A 21,129-nucleotide genomic window follows, 5' to 3' on the forward strand; every position below is an offset into this window, starting at 1 on the left:
AACAAATTCTAGAAACCTGTTCTTTTAAAATTGTTTTTCTATAAATATTTCTCCGTGAAAACTTTATCACTACTTCTTGTTATGACTTGTAAATTCATGTGTCCTACTAATGCAAAACCCGACACAACCACGAATATCACAAAACCCCGAACACAACCACGAATATTACTTATCTTGCCGTCGGGGGAGCACGCGCATCGCGCGTGCTCCAACGACTAGTATATACTAAAGTTGAAATTTAGCATTATCCTTGGTTGTGGGCCTTGTGGCCTATATTCAAATGAATTATAACTTTTTTACATGGTTTAAACTTAACTTTAGATATTTAAGTAGGGTAGGATAAATATTTGCCCCACAAAAATTGAAGTTATCAAAATAGATAACCTTAGGGATTGTCAAAATTTGTACAATATGTGTTGAAAATGAATAGCAAATACTGACATTGTAAAGGGAGAAGTTATCTAAACTCTTTAAATTAAGGATCTTGGACAGTAGGTATTTGCACAAAAATCTGAGTATTCTATGGGCCAATTCTATAAAAGACATGACAAAATTGTATAATTGAATTGTGTTAATTGACACTCATGCTATCTAGTTATCATTACAAGTATCACCATTCTCCATTACTTGATGATCACCATAAACAATGATTTACAAAGGATTCGCGTAAACACCACAAGGTGAATGAAGGCGGATGACTTGATATCAAAACAGAAAATAACCTCTCATCAGACCATGCAGGCAATTCTTTTCAGATCGGCATTTCTTTTCAGATCAACAAGTTTGCAAATTAAACAACACAGTCAATATCCAGAAGAATCAAAATTTCAGAAAGCTACTTACATTCTAAACAGTGAGGGATCTACGATATTCTGACCCTAAAAACATGCATGTTGCCAACCAAAATACAACTGAACTGAATCCTGCTGATGTCTATATATCTGCATCAAGGAAATTATTTGACAAAGAAACCTGCAACATCGAAGGATCCAGAACAATTACACTACAGAAGTCACATTAGAAGAATAGATTATCAAACAACGAAGTTTCATAAAATTATTTTTTTGAAGGAAAAAGTTTATTTTGACTCACTTATGAAGCAGAAATCTCTAAGTAAAATTTGATTTCCCACCTCACAGGAGCATATGCATCATGATGATGTGCCATAACAAGAACCATACAAGTGATAAGACTATATAATCCATTATTCATTGTTTATATAAAATATACTTCCTCTGTTTTTTTTTTGTTTTTTTTATTTTTTTTATTTTTTTTATTTTTAGGAAAAATTGTCCAGAATAATCTGACCTTTGCATCATCCGTCCAAAATAATCCCACCTTTCGATTATTTTTAAATAATCCGACTTTTGTACCTCTTCCACTTTAAATGGTCCCAACCGGTCATCTAACTTGTTATTATAAGTTACTAGATAGGTGTCAGTCTATGATTGGTCAAAAAAATTAAGAAAACCCCAAACCCAGATTCAAGCAACCACTGCCACCGGCCCCCTATCCAATTCCACCACCATTCCCCTTCCCCTTCCCCTTCCCCTCCCCGATTCCGACCACCAACTCCCTTCCCCTTCCCGATTCCGATCACCCTCTTCCTCTCCCTCCCTGTTTTCGGCCAACCCGACCCCAGCACCATCCCACAAAACCTGCTGTTGCTTCTTCGCAATTGCGCCGCCCACAACATCTTGCTTCTCCTTCGCAAACGCGCCACACACAAACCCGCAACACAAATTGCTGCTGCTTCCCCTTTGCAAACGCACCAACAACAGCTGGCAGACAGCTAGAGCAGCCGCTTTGATTCTTCGAAAGCCCACAAATGAGCCCCAAATCACAAATTAAACCCATCACAACTGCCATTACTAGGGGAGAGGGACAGTTTCAGTGGGTGGGCTGGGTAGAGGAGGTGGTTTCGGTGGATGGGTTAGGTAGGGGAGGTGGTTCGGTGGTGGGTTTGCCGGAGAGAGGTGGCCGTTGGTTTTTTTTTTATTAAATTTTTTTTATAAATCAGATCAATTGCATGGTGACATATGTGCAAACAATCCCAAGTCACAAATGGTAATCTGGTTGGGACCATTGGGAGCGGATTGGGTATAAAGGTCGGATTATTTAAAAATAATCGAAAGTGGGATTATTTTGGACGGATGAGGCAAATGTCGGATTATTCAGGACAATTTTTCCTTTTTTTTTAATTGACAAGTTTCTTTTATCATGTTTGTCGGTGCATATTTCAACCATTAATAACTTTAATTGCCAATAAGTAACGTTCGAATCTAACAAGATCTCACATGACTAAACTTTTCCTCGTATATAAATCATAAAAGACTGTCAAAGTGAAGTGTGATTAGTGTTAAAAGTTACAACTTGTCAACTACAAAGACCAAGTATTTGTTATCACCAAACTTATAATAAGCAAAGTCACTACAATCATAACATACAGGTCTTTTTTTTTTTTTTTTTTTTTTTTTTTTTTTCCCCCGATACGGATTGAAATGGAGAAAATGGAAAAGAAACTATAGGGGAGAAAAAACTAATATTCCTTTGGTTTACTTGCTAGGTATTGGATTGGTTCATTTGTTTGGATAAGGACTTCGTATTATCAACTTTCCTTCCAACCAAAATCGCCAATTTGGGATGAATAAAATAAAGAGCTTAATAGTAGGTCTTTATTATTGCATCTTTTCCTTCCCCATCAATTCCATTATAATATTAAATCCAAGCATAATGCTCTATTTATTTCATTCCCCTTCCTTTTCTTTCCCATCCACTTCTGTCTTACCAGACAAACTGATTATAAGTATATACTTAATTTATTCCCAAATACTTGCAACTAATCAGCTTGACACTACATATCTAGAAATGTGAAAAGCTCCTGTTTATATTGATAAATAGGCAGGAAACTAGAAACACAGGGATAATAAAAGCAGTAAATAACAATATATAGCTGAGTGAGCAATCAAGTTGGGAGCTAAGAGATGTACCTTTTCCCCGAGTTTAAATGCAGGAAGACCTTTGTATGGGCATGTGCTGCACCTAAAAGCATCTCCTAGTCCACACTGTAATTTTAGGAAGCCCAACAATAATTTCAATCACATTGACAACAAATAATAAGCAAACAAGCAATAAAAGTTATTCGACATCAATTAGATCTAAACACAAAATGAATTTGCAGCCATCTTCCAAAATAAAAAAAAATATTCTGCATTAAAATATCAAAAATTGAATTGATAAAACACATACGCTGCCACATGCAGATTGAGGATTATCCAGTTGATCCAATGTCAACCCCAATTTTTCAACTTTCTGCTCCTCCTCAGCCCTTCCACATTTACAGTTCTTGCAAGCTTTCCTAGTGCTTCCAACTTCACAGTCCCCAACTGTAGTGACAAAGTGAATCATTATGCAATACTAGAAATTTGAAGAGAGGGGGGGGGGGGGGGGGGGGGGATATAATTATATCAAGCAGTTACCAGGAGGCAGTTGTGGTTTCTTCAGATCTTCCTCGGTTAATAAAGAATCCTCATCAATCAAATCCATATCATCATTCATTTGAATCTTTGGTAAACCTTTTGAGGCTTTGAGGGAAAAAGAAGATCCAATGTTCCAAGATGGCTTCCTCACTTTAACCTATGATAGAAAATATATTCATCAGATGAATTCAATAAAAGACGCATAAATCAATTTATCAATTTGTTTCAAGGATGAAATTCTGTAATTCGTTTCAATCTATAACAAACCTAGTTATTCTTGCCTCTATAAGGAAGAGAACAATGACACCAAAATTGCCATAACTAAAAAGTCTAACACCCAACATCAGTGAAATTTACACCCACTGCAACATCAAAAATCATCAGAGAGAGACAGGGAGAGACAAAGAAGTGAACAAGCACAGAACATTGGCGTAAAGGATAGGTTCTAGAATAGTTGAACTCATGTTTCCAATTAAAAGAAGTTTTCATAATCAAGCAAGCAAATGTAACATGTTCAACTCTTAATTTTTAATTCTACATATTCATATCATTTGTATTGATGTAGTTTTTCTAGTATTTACATGGATCAAATGACTTCCTTTCTTCACAATTGTAAACATGTAAAGACTTTCACGAGACAAATTAACCTTGTTTTCCATAAGGTGGTCTCATTAGTTTAATAAACAAAGGACCTTTGGAGTAAAGAATCCAGCTCACAAGGGTCGTAATACAAAAAAAAAAATACTCCATCCATCCCAAATTACTTATCCCATTGCTTTTGGCATGCTTATTAATGTAGGGGAAATATTAAAGAGAAAAAAGCAGGTCGAGTCTGGTACACTTAAACGCAAAATTGGAAGGAGGTTGTATAATTTTATTTAAACCCTAGCTAGAAGTTATGGAGCCATCTACTTATTACGCAACCTAATTTAAAGATGTGTATTTAATGTACCACATCCGCTGAATGTCATCATTGCTTCCATAGCCTAGCAAGAGAACCACTCCTTTCTCCAAAGGGCCCAATAAAAAGGGATATGGCAAAAATAAGCAACTATGGTAGTCGTTAGGAATCCTAGAACAGTGTTTCTCTCAAGCAATATCTTCAAGTCACGAAGAATATTCAGCAAACTTATTTCCAACACTTAAATAGGCTCATGTTCTGGTTGAAGTAGTATATAGGCAAACATTTATGAATAGGTGAGAACAGTTTAGTAGAGCCTAAAAATAAATGATGCAAGTGGAAGAAAAGAAACTTTCACAAAGCCACTTCAAGTTGTTTCTTCTGGCCATACGCACAAAAAGTTTTTGAGAAAGAAGATCTACGAAATGACAAATTAACAAGGACTTGACGGTCTAGGGCACTGGCATAAATATTATTTTGAATGTGCAAACAAACAAAACTAAAGCCTTGTTCCCAAGAGGATGGGGCTGTGCCGGTTGGCTACATGAACCAAGAATCTATTTCCTTTGGTCATCACGTAGATCCTCCATTCACTTCTTCCATTACTACTTGCTTTTGCAAACCCACTTTCTTTGTGCTAACTTTAACTCCCGCCATCCAAGTCATCTTGAGCCACCCTAAACGTCTTTTGAAATCTCCAGAATCCCAACTACATACCTTCCTTACCAGTGACGTCTCACACACTCAAACCAACATTGTCGACTCTCTTTAATCGCATCCTCCGGCTTTCCTTCCAAACATCTACATTCCTAGCTCTATCCTTGAAGGAGTTCCTACACATTCATCTCAAAAAGTACATGAAGCTCCCCATAAGCAGCCATGTACAATGCCTGGTAAATATAGAATACTTTTTTAAAAAAAAATCCCCTCAAAAAAAACTTAAATCTAATCTCACGTATTATCAACACCACTCCAGACAGGTTATTTATCACCTCGTTCTCCAAGGGCTTTCATTCACTTTTTTCAGCCATGATTCAGAAAGATCACATGTAGAACTCTAATATAGATTGATCAGAATGCATAGAAAAATTATTCAGGAAATATGAGAATCAGCACAAAAGGTACTTTTACCATAATATAGAAAGATATCATGTAGAACTCTAATATAAAACTATCAGAATGCATATAATATTTATGCAGGAAATATGAGAATCAGCACTAAAGGTAGTTCACTAACTTGAATAGATTGAACTCCCGAAAAAGTGTCTGGCTGCTGCAGGCTAGCTTCGGGTTCCAAAAATCCTGCTACAAGTATCTTCCGATTCAGAGAAGAAAGAATCTGCAGATCACCAAAAAAAAAAATTATCAAGTATTAATGGATAGGCGGACACATGCAAAGCCACAAACCATCAATATTTACATCAACCAAGCAATTTCATAATATATTACATTGTCAGAAGGTAAATCAACAGCAAGTCCAGTCAGATGAATGATAACATTTCCATCTGCCTTCAGAACTCTATATATTTCAGCAAGCAGTGAAGCAGCAGGAAAGTCATGTTCTTTGGAGACACCAATAACAGTATCCATGGATGATGGGTCCAAAGGCAGTGTACCTGATATGTTCGTGCCATTAGAAAATTCACAGTAAATGTTGCGTAATAAATGAAGGAAATTTTCACAAAAAAGCATAATGATGGATAACACTATTGAGAACACTATCACAAATTCAGGGTCAAGATGTGTGACAGCGGTTCACAAGTAGACGAAATTAGAAATCAAATATCAACCCACTTTACAGCAATGCCTTCGACACAAGCAAGTGAAAAGGAAGCACCCTTTTTTACAATAAGCTGGTATTTTGTTACGATAAGTGTAAATATAATAGATAAATGACCATTTATTTCAAAAACAACAAAAAAAAAAAAAAAAAAAAAAATTAATCAATTGCATTAAATCTTCTCAAGACCAAGAAAACCTCCAAAGCCTGATAGCATGAGTCTCCATGTCCCAAATTGCAAAACAATTCCGGATAAACAAATTCACATATACAACGAATCAGTTTTTAGATATGAACAAGTTTCTGAAAAATTACTTTGAGTTGAAGCCATAGTGATAATCAAAGCATTATCGGTCATCGATCCTTCTAGCTTCAGCTCGTTTACAGTACTAAGAGGCAAGATCACGTCATCAGTAAGTGCAAGCATTGCCATATTTTCCTCCTGCAAAAACCTATATGGTTTTAAATAAATCAAATATACTTCTTTACAAAATAGTGGTATTCAACATGAAAGAATATGAAATGCATTCAAGAATGGGTGTTTGAAGATTGCAAAATATAGGAGTTTGATTTGAATTGATTATACTAATAAACAATAACTAAGGAACATTGCAACAAACAACACTCTTTCCTATCCTTTCATTACATAATGCGCTTTCAATACCTTCTCTCCTAATATTTCTTAAACAAGGATTTTGGCAATTAATAAAAAGGCAGAATTACTTGTGTTTTTTGCAATTAATTCAAGCCCACATCACATGAGTTGGATGAGTATGATGGATAATATATGATCAAAGTGGAGCATGTTAAACAAAATAACAGATAAAGTGTTTGTTAATTCACTAGTGTTCATATTAAAACCATTGGTCCAAACTAAGTTTTACTTATTAAGATAAGATAGTCTCAATGGACTGACCAAGCATCAAATCATTTAATCTATATCGTTCATCACCATCTTTTACCAAGAATAAAGATAATAAAATAAAGTGTTTGTTAATTTAATTTATATTGTTCATCACCATCTTTTACCAAGCAATCTAAAACACTAGTGGCATGTTTTACACATACAATGGAAGGTCTATGAATATTTCCATCAATAGCATAATCAAAAGAGCAAGGTGTGCGCTTGCTTAATTCAATCATCCTTAAAGCCATCCTTAGAGCCTACTCATATGCATGCCTAAAAAGTAACATTAGTAACCACCCTCTAAACACTCACTATAAGTTGTATGGATTTGAACCAGAATTCATGTGATAATCCCTGTATTGTCAACTCAACCAGGCCCTTCCCTGAGCAAGCGCAGGAGGCGCGGCCGCCCTGGTCCAGGGAAAAGGGTACATTTTCATAGTTCCATTCTACAGTAAAGGGTTGTAACTTATAAACAACCAAATGCAACACATTTGCAACCAAAATTGATTCAATTATCAAATTAAGCTCCAAAGATGACATTAAATTCCTCTTGTTTAAGAATATCAACGTAAATTGCACATAGAAAAAGTCTAGCAACAAAATTGATTGCTATAATCTTTCATGACGTCAGTAATTATAGCCAAAAGTTCAATAATCCACCTTAGAAGAACCCTAAATCAATTATACTGACAATTAGATCATCGATAAACCCTAAACGGTGAAATTGGTATTCGATTATTAAAAAGTAAAACCTTACCTCAGAAGCTGGTTCAATGGAAGAGAGAAATCTCAAAGCCGCTTCAATGGAGAGTTCAGAAACGCGCTGGAGGACAGAGATAGAGAGAGGTGCAGTGTAATAAAAGTGAAAAGGAAAAATAAGAAAACGTACTAGGATGTTCAAATTGCCCAACTGGAAGATTTGCGCGCAATATACTGCGTACGGAGTAATGTCTCAATGTGCACTCTAAAGTCTAATTGTCTAAACCTTGATCCTTGGAACCGAGGATCCCATTAGGAGACATTTCGTTTGCGGAATATAGATATGAGGTATTGGTTTAAAATGAATAAAACTCATACCATATGTTTGGTTGTCAAAAGTATGGGTTTAGAAACCTGGAGAAAGGTGGGTTTGGCTCATTTTATTCCCTCAGTATAGTATTAAATACATGGTATTAAGGGGATAAGATTCCATTCCATAATTGAACCAAACAAATGATACTCTGTATTAAGTATCAAGTTCCAACCCAATACCACCTTAACCCCATTCATGATTCCAAACTCATACCACTCTGCTTATCTCGCCACGCGTCATTATGGCTTGACAAATCATGTGGTACGCCAATGACATAACTTATGATACTTCGTAATAAATTTGCATTTTAGTTTAAATGAGTTATCCACGTTCATAAATTCTAAAATTTTAATTGTCAACTTATATGTGCATATTTTAACAACAATATGATTACAAAGTTAAATTCATTTCTTTCAATTTATATAGGTTATATGTATTTCAAATATGTAATTAAAATGCATAGTAATTTTAAAGGTTTTTAACCACAAGATAGGTTTACTTTGTTCTTAAAAAAATACATATATGTTTACTTACTTTAATTGAAGGAATTTTTACGACAAGTGAAAAATATTCTAATACTAAGCATAAAATTTAGGTTGCTACGTAATGAATAATGAATAATGAATTTTAATGTATACTAATATTAGCAAAAATAAACAAGTGATCATTTCTATTGCAATTTATTTTATTATAAATTTTTATTTACAAACAATGACCCGGAACATCGTCCGGGCCAAAACTAGTTTTAAATTAATTGTTGAGGCAAATTACTATATTTTTTGCCTATCACACCTCATCAGATAAAATATAGATGCAGCACAAGTCCACTTTTGTGCTGCTTAATCAATCAATCTTTCCTTTTATGTATTTGGAAACATAGATTATACGTAGTTTGAACCCCATAATCACAAATGTTTTTATGGCGGCATCGGAAAAGCAAATCAACCAACAAAACTAGTACAGTACAACTGTTGCATGAAATCATAGAAGTGGCTACTGCTTTGGTTAGGGCGGTGAGCTTCTTCAACCATTGCTGATTGCTCTTGGGACAACTTAGTGGATTATGCATCAGTTCATTCCTTTAGCCAACTAGCCAAGTTCCTAATTTCGTCTATGATCACAAGTTTGAAGACTAAGGCCATGTTCTCTTCACCTTAAAAAAACAATATTAAGTAAAAATAATTTCAGTTTAGTAAAAATAAGTTCAGTCCAGTAAAAATAATTTCAGTTCAGTAAAAATAAGTTCAGTTCAGTAAAATTCAGTTTTCTTAAAGAAGAATTATAATAGAAAATCAGTAAAAATAATTTCAGGTCAGCAAAAATAATTTCAGTTCAGTAAAATTAATTTAAGTTTAGTAAAAATAATTTTGTTTCAGTAAAAATAATTTCATTTCATCAAAAATAAGGTGAAGAGAACGGGGCCTAATTGTTACCGATCACTAATCCATGTTACCATTCAAAATAAAATTTAAGTAAATGAATAGGAAAAAGTATGTGTTCTGGACCTTCGATCTGGTGTTCATGACATTCATGATATAAGATATAACATTCAAAGTATTAAATAGGTCCAAACCTCATAAAATTACACTAATTTATTTATTTATTTTTTGGAATAATGAATGAACACTAATTTTAAAATTAACATGTCATCAACATAAAACTTCAAAAAGAAAGCGCCAAAATGAATATTAAAATTGTTGTTACTAGTTAGGATATAGTTGGAAGTTGGAACTATTTGAAAAAAATAAAAAGCTATAGGGGGAGTTTGGTGTTCAGCGGATTGAGCCAAATTCAGCGAATAGGCCTCAAATTAGAGGGTTGACCAAGTCAATCAGCTAATGTGGGTATTTGGTAATTGACGGATAGAAAAGGCTGATTGTATGAAATAAGCTAATTTTGAAAACGTTGGGTTTAGCAACGTTTTGGAAGAGCTGATTGAAATCTAGACCCAATTTTACAACATTGCCCATTTGATCAGAGATAAATAACCATCTAAATTCAATTGAAAAATTCCATTAATAAAGGAGAAAATACATGAATGAAGTATGAATCTGATTTGCTTAAAAAAAAATCTGGAAAAAAAAAAAAAAAGCTAATGTCTACAATAATAAAATTGGAATAAAGAGAAATTAAAAGAGAAAAGTGGGAATACTTGAAATTTTAAGAAGATCTATGAGGAAAATAAATAAGTATCAAATTACACGGTACCATGATTTTGTTGCATTTTCATTTAATAAGAAATAAGAGAAAGGAGGACCGATATAACACAAGATCAGCCCCAACTGTTTCATCAGAATGTTTCGCATGCAGCTTCTGAATAGGAGGTACCAGCTCAACCGTTTCCAATGTCGTACTTCTCACTACCTCCGCTTGGACCTCAGGGACCGATATTTGCAGACCCTTTTGGTGTCGGACCGAGCAACTGGGGCTTGTCGACGGTTCAATCCCCTTCTCCGATTCACTCTTTGACGGAGTCATTCCCGGTGGATAAGTCGGAAGAATCAGGATACATAGCAGATTCTCCCTCCGAAGCTTTCTCTTTTCACTCGCCGGAGGTGGTGGTTTCCACTGAGCAACAACTTTCTGCCGACTAAGATATGTCAAATGGCGCGGTTTCAGTTGAGGTCGTTCCCATGGATTGCTCTCCGCCTTCCTCTCCCCCAACTTTGGACATTTTGGTCAATAATTCGGATTTCTCTGACCGTACTGGAAGTGATATTGATTATTAGAACAAGGACTCTGGTAGTAATCGCGATATAATAGGCAAGGGTAAGAGCATGGTTTGTCAATGGCTCAAGAATTCATGTCCTGCCAAGCGTCCTTCTGGAGCTTTGGAGCCGTCGGCTCCCCCTTTTCCACCCCTTCATATTGCTACTTCCAGTGAAACAGGGTGTTTCTCATGTTTGCTGCCCTATAAGAAGAGACGCAGGTCTTCTGGTTCGCTTTCGATTTCTTCTTCTTCTAAGGGTTCGGTGGTTGCCCGTGATAGGCCACCCGGGTCGGGATGAGAATTGGTGCTTGGAATTGTAGGGGTTTAGGACAGGCGAACACCCCTAAAATTCCATACATTTTGTCTCTAGTCCGCTCTTTCGGGTTGGATGTTGTTTTTCTTATGGAGACTTTACTTCCTGTGGATACCGTAGCTAGGAAGTTAGCATCTTTATCATTTTTGGGTAGTTTTGGTATAGATGCGGTAGGTTCAAGTGGTGGTCTGTTTGTTTTTTGGTTTGCTCTGATGGGTTTGGTTCCTATGTACATATCCTGTAATGTCATACTTTGCAAAAACGTAGTAGATGAAGCAATAAAATATTATATATTTGTGTATGGTGCGCCTCACATTGCTGATAGATTAGAGGTTTGGATGTTGATTTCAAACTTGTTAAACGACTATCCAAATGCAGTTTTGATTGGTGATTTTAATCAAGTTGAATATTTGTCAGATAAGGTCGGGGGCAGTTTAGATATTCCAGGGAGATGGGATTTTATGCAATGGAAAATGGAAGTAGGCCTGTTAGATATTCCCTTTTCAGGTCCAAGGTTTACTTGGACAAATAATAGATCTGATTCAGATTCAATTCTTGAACGGCTGGATAAGGCTTATGCCTCGCCTTCTTGGTATGATAACCATCCACAGGCGTCCGTCTTTCACCAGCCCATTTTGTTTTCGGATCATGCGGCAATTATATTGTCCGACACAAACTCCCAGGAGAAGTCTAAGCGACGTATCGAGTGGAAAATTGTTGTCTGACAGCGACAGAGGTCTATGCTCTAGTTCTCTCCGCATTTTCTATGTTCTTTGCGGGTTCACCTATGTTTTCGCTGTCCAAGAAACTTGTTTGGCTCAAGGATCGTATGTTAGCCTGGTGTACTACTAATAAAAAACTCTGGGGAATTAATTGGAAAGCGTTAGCCATGGCGGTTAATCAAGAGGATTTCAATTTGGACAGTAGGGTTGATCGTTGTCTCTTTATTTCTACTAAAAATGAGAAACTTGCGGCGGTGCAGGCAGCGTTTCACTATTGGAAACAACAAGCTAAAGTTCGATGGGACGCTACGGGGGAAGGACATTCGAAGCTACTGTTCTCTCTCGTTCAGGCTAGGAGACGACGAATCATTATCCACTGTTTAAAGGACTCAACAGGCATGTGGACTTCGAATACTGATGAAATTCGATCTCTCGTGCTCTCGTTTTATAAGGATCTTTATATTCCCAATATCTCTGTAGCAATGCCAGATGTTTCTTGGTAGGATCAGCTTAATTTACCATCTCTGTCTGTCAGCCAGCAACAGTTTCTTATGGTTCCTTTTTCAGCAGAAGAAATTCGGACCGCCATGTTTTCCATTGACGACAACAAAACTCCAGGTCCTGACGGATTTCCTTCGGCTTTCTTCGAGACTCATTGGCAAGAGGTTGGGTCATTTGTGATCAATGCAGTCCAATATTTTTTTGCACATGGTTACTTGTTAAAAGACTGGAATAGCACCTTTCTGGTTCTCCTTCCTAAGGTGGATAGTCCGGAGCTAGTCTCTCAGTTCAGAACTATTGGCTTGTGCAATGTTCTTTATAAATGCATAGCCAAATGTCTTACGGGTCGACTTTGTCGGGTTTTGCCTTGTTTGATCTCAAACTATCAAAATGCCTTTGTTCCAGGCAGATTGATGACAGATAATGGTTTACTAGCCCACGAGATTCTTTCGTTCATGAATGCTTCTAAGGCTAGGAAGCGCTTCTTTGCAGCCCTTAAGCTTGACATGAACAAGGCCTACGACAGAATAAACTGGTCTTTTCTTTTAAGTGCACTCCAGGCTTTTGGGTTTCCTCAGTACTGGGTTCATATAATTCACCAGTGCATCTCTACTGTTTCATATCAAGTATTGGTGAATGGCTGCCCATCCCCGACTTTTCATCCTCAATGTGGTTTGCGACAGGGGGATCCATTGTCATCATATCTGTTCGTCCTTTGTATGGAAGTTTTCTCAGCCATGTTACGGTAGGGTGAGAACTTGGCTCTGTTTCAGGATATTCGAATCTCCAGAGGGGCTCCTTCCATTTCTCATTTGTTTTTTGCAGATGACTCTTTGTTATTCTTCCAGGTGTCACCGAAGGCTTGTGACAATCTGTCTCAGGTGGTGCAGAAGTTTTGTTCGGTGTCGGGTCAGGTGATTAACCTCCAAAAGTCCTTTATTAAGTTCAGTCCCAATACTCCTCCTGATTATAAGGATTATTTGGCTCGTTGTATGCGTATGCAACCACATTCGTCCCTAGGTACCTATTTGGGTCTTCCGGTGGATTTGGGTCGCAGCAAGGTGTCGGAGTTTGGATTTTTGGTCGACAAGGTTTCTGCTCGTCTTTCCCAGTTCGCCTCTCTAGGCCTGTCCGCTGCTGCTAAGTTGGTCCTTATCAATTCCGTGTTAGTGGCTTCTTTCAACCATGTTTTGTCGGTTTTTAAGATCCCGTCTTCTATTTGCAACCGCATTGACAGGTTGCTTGCCAGTTTCTGGTGGCGATCTTCTTCCTCGGCTAAGGGCATGGCGTTTCGTTCTACAACTCTTTTGCATCTTCCGAAAGGCCTCGGAGGTCTTGGCCTTCGTAGCTTTGCTCACGCTAATAAGGCCCTTCTGGCTAAGCAATGTTGGAGGACTATTCATCATCCTCAGCTCCTTCTGTCAAAGGTCCTTCACGCCAAGTACCCCTTTTTGGGCTCTGCAGCAGTCCGGCCTTCTCGGATGTCCTGGGGTTGTAGGGGTTTATTGGAAGGGCGCGAGGTTTTGCATAAGGGTATGGCTTGGAAGGTAGGTTCGGGTTCCCGGAGGATGATTGGGTTCCTGAAGGGATTAGATTTAAATCTTCGGTTCTTGAGTCGGAAATTCCGACTCGTGTTTTTTCCATTATTATTCCGCGCTCAGGCGCGTGGGACATTTCCAAGATTCATAGGCTCTTTGATAGTTCTTCGGCTCAGCGTATTCCACGATTTTGTTTACTGGAAGTTTTCGCGGGATGGTCGATTCTCAACCAAATCCGTGTATTCCTTGCTAGTTCAGCAGTCAATGGTTTCGATTGCTAGTACACCAGCTTCGGAGCAATGGTGGAAGAAATTCTGGGGACTTTCCCTTCTTCCACGATTTAAGTTGTTCCTGTGGAAGTTGCTTCATGATGCTCTTCCGCTTAAGGCTCATTTGAATTCCAGAGGCATTCCAGTGGATCCAACTTGTATCTTTTGTCGTGAGTCTTCCGAGACAACTTCTCATCTGTTTCGCGACTGCCAGGTCGTTGAGTCTATTTGGCCTTCTCACCTGTTATCTCTAACTGCAATTCCAGGGGGCCACTCTAACTGTAAGGACTGGATGATTAATGTGGTTTCCTATTACAGACATTCTAAGGACTTTATTGGCCTAGTATCGTTTGTCTCCTTTCTTTGGGCTATTTGGGTAGTCCGGAACCAATGTGTTTTTCGGTAAGCGGTGTGGTCTCCTTCGTTAATTCATCATCTGGCTCAGGATTGGACGACACGGGCTTCTTAAGCTCAACATTTTCGGCAATCTCTAGTTTCTGCCTCGCGGTGTCCTGTTTTGCCTAAGCCAAATCGCTCACAGGATTATCTTTGGGGTGATGATGCAGCCTGGCTGGATCATTGCCTTATTTTTGATGGTGCTTGGCTCTCCCACGATAATAACGCTGGTGCTGGGTGGATATTCCGGGGGGTCTCGTCCGCGTTGGTTCTTGGTGGAGGCGCTAAGGCTGGCCGTGCCACCTCTGCATTTCAGGCAGTGATGCAGGCTTGTTTGGGTGCTCTTAGGGATGCCAATCATCGAGGGTACCGTAGTCTCCTCATCTATACGGACTGCACAGCTTTAGTTTCGGCATTCAGGCATCCCTGCTCCATTGATATTTCTTTCTTGTATTTGTTTAGGGAAATTCAGGAGATGCTTCCCCCGCTTTTCGGCCTGTCGTCTGTGCAAGGTTCCCCAACGTTGGGTCGCTCCTGCGCATTGGCTTGCGGTTCGAGCTCGGAATCGTGACTACCTTTGTTGGTCCTTTTAGACAGTTTTTGTTTTGGTTCCTTTGTTTGTTAGTTTCTTTTGTTTTGTTTTGTAGTGCTCTTTGTCAAAAAAAAAAAAAAGAAGGAAGAAGAAGACTGAGGTGTGAGGTTTGAAGGGTTTTTTACTTTTTATATTCCCTTGCTTTTTAAAATATTCCCTTGCTTTGTAAAATAAAATTCATTTATTGGGCTTTATTTATTTCATAAAAAAAGGGGGGGGGGCTTTATTTAGGGGGGTTGGGTTCAATGTTTTGTAGACTTGTATGGAGTAGTTGGCACATGGCACTTGATTAATATTTACCATAATATAATAATACTCTGTAAAAAAAGAAAAAAAAACTATTATTGTAAATTGTAGTAATAAATAATTTAGTCTTTGCAAAAACAAAAAATTGTATATTTAAACATCTTAACTTCTTAAGAATGATTAATATTCAATACGAGTATTAGTAAAATCTCATTCCAAAAATTAACACATAAGAGTATATTAATAATGTACAAGATTATGCCCAAAAAAAAAAAAAAAAACATTTGTACATTTTAGTTTCATAACATTGTGATAAAAAAAAACAAATAGTTCCATAACATTAAACTATGCCTATGTCTGTATTGGTAATTTTACATACCCAAAAAGCTATAAGCTAATACTACCTCCGTTTTATATTATCTGCAACGATTTGACATAAAGTAGAGAGGAAAAATGTCTAATCGTTGCAGATAATATGAAACGGAGGTAGTAATTGTTTACCAAACACATTTATACAATCAGTTAATAAAATCAGCTAACATAATCAGCTTCATTTATAAGCTATCAGCTTTTCACCAAACAAGATCATAGCCATAGTTTTATTTGTTTCTTTCATCAAACAAGATGACACCAGCACACCACCTTCCTTTGTTTCTTTCATCAAACCCTTAGGCTTGGGTAATTGGATTTTTACAAGATAATCTATTTAATACTCCCTCTGTCCCAATTTACTTGCAACATTTTGATTGGACATGCTTGTCGATGTACATGTTTGACCGTTAATATTTTTTATTATATATTAATATAAGTCATAAAAAGTTTATATTAAGAAATTATACATTACAATAGACCAAAGAACATATTACGTGATTATATTGGCTTTCAAATAATAGCTAAAAAAGATGGTCAAAATGAGATGTGTAAATAGTGCAAAAAGTCAAAATATTACGAGTAATTTAAAACAGGGGAAGTATTTCGTAAAAAAATACCTTATCATACTTTACTCTTATCCCATGATCACATATTCACATCCCATACCTAATCCATGTTATACAAGTACACGTAGTCCATAACTCCATATACATAACTTTGAGATAATAATTATTATCTCCATGTCCCACCGCCCATAATATTATAATAACTTGATAAAAATGACTTCATCTTTGATAAAGACAAACAAAAACAAATCTTACCATATCTCCCTTTAATATGAACTAACTCTACATAACTCGGCTAATTAAGAATTCAAATAAAATGTTTCTAAACTTAATTTTGTACCATATAGATGTTTCTAGACTAAATTTTGTACCACATAGATGTTTCTAGACTAAATTTTGTGGAGTATTAAAAATATATCCTAGATAATAAGTTATAATAAGGATTATAATTAGAAATGTTTAACTCAGTATTAATGTACATTTCAAAAATGGTATTGACTACTTTATTATAGAGTATAAACTTATGGAAAAAATACTCATATATTGTAATTCGTATTTTCAAAAATGGTATTGTATATATTGAGTTTTAAAGTGATCAATTGACATAATATTTGTTATATATGTAACTTCTACAGGTATTATTTACTATAATAATAGCTAGCCCTAAACATGGGCACAGGCCGTGCCCGTGCCGCCGCGGGCCGTGCCGGCTCCGCGGCGGGCCGTGCCGTGCCGTGCCTGAAATTGGCACACCCCAGCCCACGGCACGGCCCACGTGCCTTGCGGGCCGTGCCGTGCCGGGCCGCGGGCCAAACCGTGCCACCCTTCTTTTTTTTTTTTAATAAATGAAAAAAAAACGAATTAAACGATATATATTTTTTTAAGTACAACTTAATATATGTGATTAATTTATGTTTATGTTAATGTTAATATATTTTGTTTTCTTTTTTTGAACAACTTTATTTTAATTTAGGTTATATAAATTATTTATCTAATTAATAATTATGTTTAAGTTTTTTTAAACAAATAAAAACAATTTTATTAATTTAGCAAAAAAACAACAATGCATATAATAAAAAAAAATACGAGTGCGATAATCCGAAAACACAAAAAATTGAAGAATAACTTATTTTATTATATGACGGTAGCCGGTACGAATGTACGATAATTCAGTAATACAAAATAAGTAATGATAATTAAAAATCGTACAATAGTGTATGAATATTGAATAACTTCATTTATTATACGGAATACAAAGTTCGATAATACAAAAAGAATACAATAGTGTATAATGTAAATATGTAATGATGTAATTATTATTGGTCGTCTTAGTCTTCGCCTTCGTCTTCATCTTCGTCTTCGTCTTCGTCTCCTAGAGGTTCAAGTTCATCCGCCAATTGAGTTGATTGAGAAGTATGAGAACTAAAAGAAGTCGACGTTCCTTCATCGTCGTCGTTTTGTGCATAAGTACGATCTTGAGAACGAGTTTCGGCATCCAACCAATCCTTGAAGCAAACACACACTTCAAGTGTTTCGGGTTTTAGTCTTGTTCTTCTATCGTCTAAAACTCGTCCCGACGCACTAAAAGCTCTTTCGGAGGCAACGGAGGAGACTTGGATAGCAAAAATATCACGAGCCATTGCCGACAAAATTGGATGTTTCACGGCTTGTGATTTCCACCAATCGAGGATATCGAGGCCAAACTTCTCTTCATCGTCCATGCCTTTCATGAAGTCGTAACTTAAGTACATTTGCAACTCCGAAACATCGCTTTGCGTTCTCTTACTTGATGATGATTCCGTACCTGAAAACTTGGACATCATGTTAGCAGCTTGTGCAAATTAACCTTTGGCCCGTTTACTTACATTTTTGGATGTTTGAGAAGGGGCAAATCGAGACACGGTTCCATATTTACTTTCATAAACTCTATATAAAGAAAAAAACTCATCAGTCACCTTATTTTTAAAAGTTTCAACATCATCTTCAAAATTCATGTTACTATAATAAATATCAATTAATAAAAAGGTGTCATCCTATTTTTGTCTAGGATCTAAAATAGAAGCAAAAATATAAATCATAGGAATATCGGTGTAATATTTACGCCATTTTTCCTCCATGGATGGAAGATATCCACGATAAACATGTTGTGATCGGTGTTCCGCAAAAAGTTGTGCAAGTAAACATGCATTGCTAAGAAAAGAATGAGAACAAGGATTATATACAGAAGAAAAACAATGTGTCATACCATATAGTAATTGTAAAAACTGCATATATTTTTCACAATTAACCCAATCATCTTCTAGTAAAGCACATTGTGGAAATTTCATATTATAAAAAAGTGTTAAATAGACCTTGTACTCGATTGCTCGACTCAACATTTCATAGGTGGAGTTCCACCTAGTTGGACAATCCGGTGCTATTTTTATGGTTTTTATCCATTGTTGCCTGCAAAAACCTTTCCATTCTTGATATCTCATGTTAGAGCTATTAATAGACATAATAGCATTCCTTATTTTGTGATAAAATGGACCAATTGCTTGTGTTCCATCCTTCACACACAAGTTAAGAACATGACAAATGCATCTAACATGAAGTGCATCTCCATCTAATATAACATCGGTCAATTGGGATTTGACCAAATTCGCACTATATGTCATAGAAGTTGCATTATCGAAAGTCATAGACATGATTTTATCCCTAAGACTATATGCATCAATGGCTTCCATTAAATGATGTGAAATGTTAAGACCGGTATGAGGGTATTCAAGCATTTTGAAATGAATGATGCGTTTTTGTAACAACCACTCATTATCTAACCAATGACAAGTAACACATAAATAGTGAAGTCCGTACCCACCATCCCATGCATCGGCGGTTAAAGAAACTCTACTAGGAAGATTAGCTAATTCATTTACTAATTTCAATTTGTACTCTAGATAAGTCTTCATGGCAGCAGATCGAACGGTTTTTCGGGAGATTTTTTTGTGTTTTGGTTGTAGTGCTCGGTTAATATAGTTGTTGAAGGTATCATTTTCGGCGAAAAGAAAAGGTTGTTCTGCATGTACAATCATTCTCCCAAGTTCATCCCTATCTCTCTCGTAATTGTAAATGAAGTCTTGTGGATGGAATTGAGAAATTTTGGGTTGGGTTGGATCACTAGATGGTCCACCACATTTTTTTGTATGTCTAGTAAGGTGTCCCGTCCCTCCCTTGGTATCGGCCGAGAAAATTTTACCACAAGTCCGACATTTGGCTTTTTGTCCATTTTTACTTAATTGATAATGTGCCCAAACTTCACTCTTTCTTTTGGTTTGAGCAAAATCCTCTTCGGTACACCACTCTAATATGTTAGGATTTTGGGTGTTGGGAAATTGGGTGGATGGTTCACTCGACCCGGAGGCTTGTGTTTGGCTACCTTGGGAAGGAGGAGGAAAAGGAAATTCATATTGTTGAAATTGGGTTTGTTGAAATTGGGTCCAAGGAGCCATATCATCCATTTGTTCTTGCCCTCCCGTGTTTTGGGGATGAAAGAAAGGTGTGGAAGTGTTTGGAAAGGGCATGTTAGGGGAGGGAAAGGGCATATTAGGGGGGGGCATAGACATTGAAGTGTTTGGGTTTGATGATTCCCTACGTTTTGACTTGGCTTTTCTAGAGGAGGAGGAAACGTTCGGGTTTGATGCTATGATTAATTAATAATAATAACAATAAAAGTAACAATAACAATAATAATAATAATAATACAACTAACAATAACAAAGTAACAATAACAATAATAATAACAATTAACAACAATAATAATAACAATAACAATAAGAATTAATTAGTAAGTAGTTTTTATATAAATTAAATTTTTAAAAATAATTATAATAATAGTAGATTACTTGGATCAATGAGATCCCAGGTAGGAGAGGTTAGGAGCGACGTTGTCCAGAGCCCAAATCCCGCCTTAGACAGATTTCAACAATCCAAATAACCCACAATTAAAATAGAAAGTAGTTTTTATATAATTAAGTAGTTCCAAGAATAATAATAATAATAATAATAATAATAATAATAATAACAATAATAATAATAATAATAACTAACAATAACAATAACAATAATAAATTAAAATAAAGTTGAGTTAGATCTTACAATGACGCTTCAATGCTTTCCCAAATTTATAATTTCTCGAACTTATAATTTCCCGAATGTAAATATAACAATTTTTTTTTTTTAGTAGTAGACTAATAAAAGTAATAATAGTAAAAATGTAAAATTTATAAGAGAGTAGAAATTTTTTTTTTCTTTTCACAAAAGAGAGCAAGATTGTATGATTTGTAGGAATTTGAGAATTGAGAATTTAAGAGTAAGAAAATTAGAGAATAAGAGAGAAGAGATGAGTTGATGAATTGTGAAATTTTTGGAGGAAAATATGAGGTATTTATAGGGAATTTGGGTGGGAAATGGGGTGGAAAACTAGCCGTTTATAGCTGTTGGAAACGACCAAAAACGGCTAGTTTTCCAACGGTCATTTGGCACGGGCCGTGCCGTGCCGGGCCGTGCCACGTGCCGTGCCCGTGCCAAAATCCAGAAAATTGTTCACGGCACGGCCCACAGCCCACAAGTGGGCCGCCGTGCCGCCACCCGTGCCGTGCCGGAGTCGTGCCGGGCCCGTGCCGCCCGCGTGCCGGCACGGCCCGTGCCCATGTTTAGCTAGCCTAGCCCTTAAACTTTTTATACGGAATGCCATATTTTGCTTTTCTTGTTCAACTCACCTTTC

General features: G+C 36.6%; 3 protein-coding genes across 3 annotated transcripts; 2 read left to right on the forward strand and 1 right to left on the reverse strand.

Moving 5' to 3' along the window:
* Positions 1-431: 431 nt before the first annotated feature.
* LOC145576203 (anamorsin homolog) lies at positions 432-7,926 on the reverse strand. Its single transcript, XM_081633984.1, has 8 exons — positions 7,828-7,926; positions 6,476-6,612; positions 5,830-5,996; positions 5,618-5,719; positions 3,480-3,636; positions 3,250-3,386; positions 2,991-3,065; positions 432-972 (listed from the first exon to the last, which is right to left on the reverse strand). Exons 2-8 carry the CDS (start codon positions 6,591-6,593, stop codon positions 934-936), a joined length of 795 nt encoding a protein of 264 aa, XP_081490110.1. The 5' UTR covers positions 6,594-6,612; positions 7,828-7,926; the 3' UTR covers positions 432-933.
* Positions 7,927-11,146: 3,220 nt separating this feature from the next.
* Positions 11,147-11,890, forward strand: LOC145575153 (uncharacterized). The gene has a single exon (XM_081633060.1). It carries the CDS (start codon positions 11,147-11,149, stop codon positions 11,888-11,890), a length of 744 nt encoding a protein of 247 aa, XP_081489186.1.
* A 164-nt stretch (positions 11,891-12,054) lies between these two features.
* LOC145575154 (uncharacterized) lies at positions 12,055-15,162 on the forward strand. The gene is made up of 4 exons (XM_081633061.1): positions 12,055-12,321; positions 12,391-13,014; positions 13,237-14,476; positions 14,690-15,162. Exons 1-4 carry the CDS (start codon positions 12,055-12,057, stop codon positions 15,160-15,162), a joined length of 2,604 nt encoding a protein of 867 aa, XP_081489187.1.
* Positions 15,163-21,129: the final 5,967 nt, after the last annotated feature.

The sequence above is a fragment of the Chenopodium album genome, chromosome 13 (assembly GCF_948465745.1).
Source record: "Chenopodium album chromosome 13, dcCheAlbu1.1, whole genome shotgun sequence".
NCBI lineage: Eukaryota > Viridiplantae > Streptophyta > Magnoliopsida > Caryophyllales > Amaranthaceae > Chenopodium > Chenopodium album.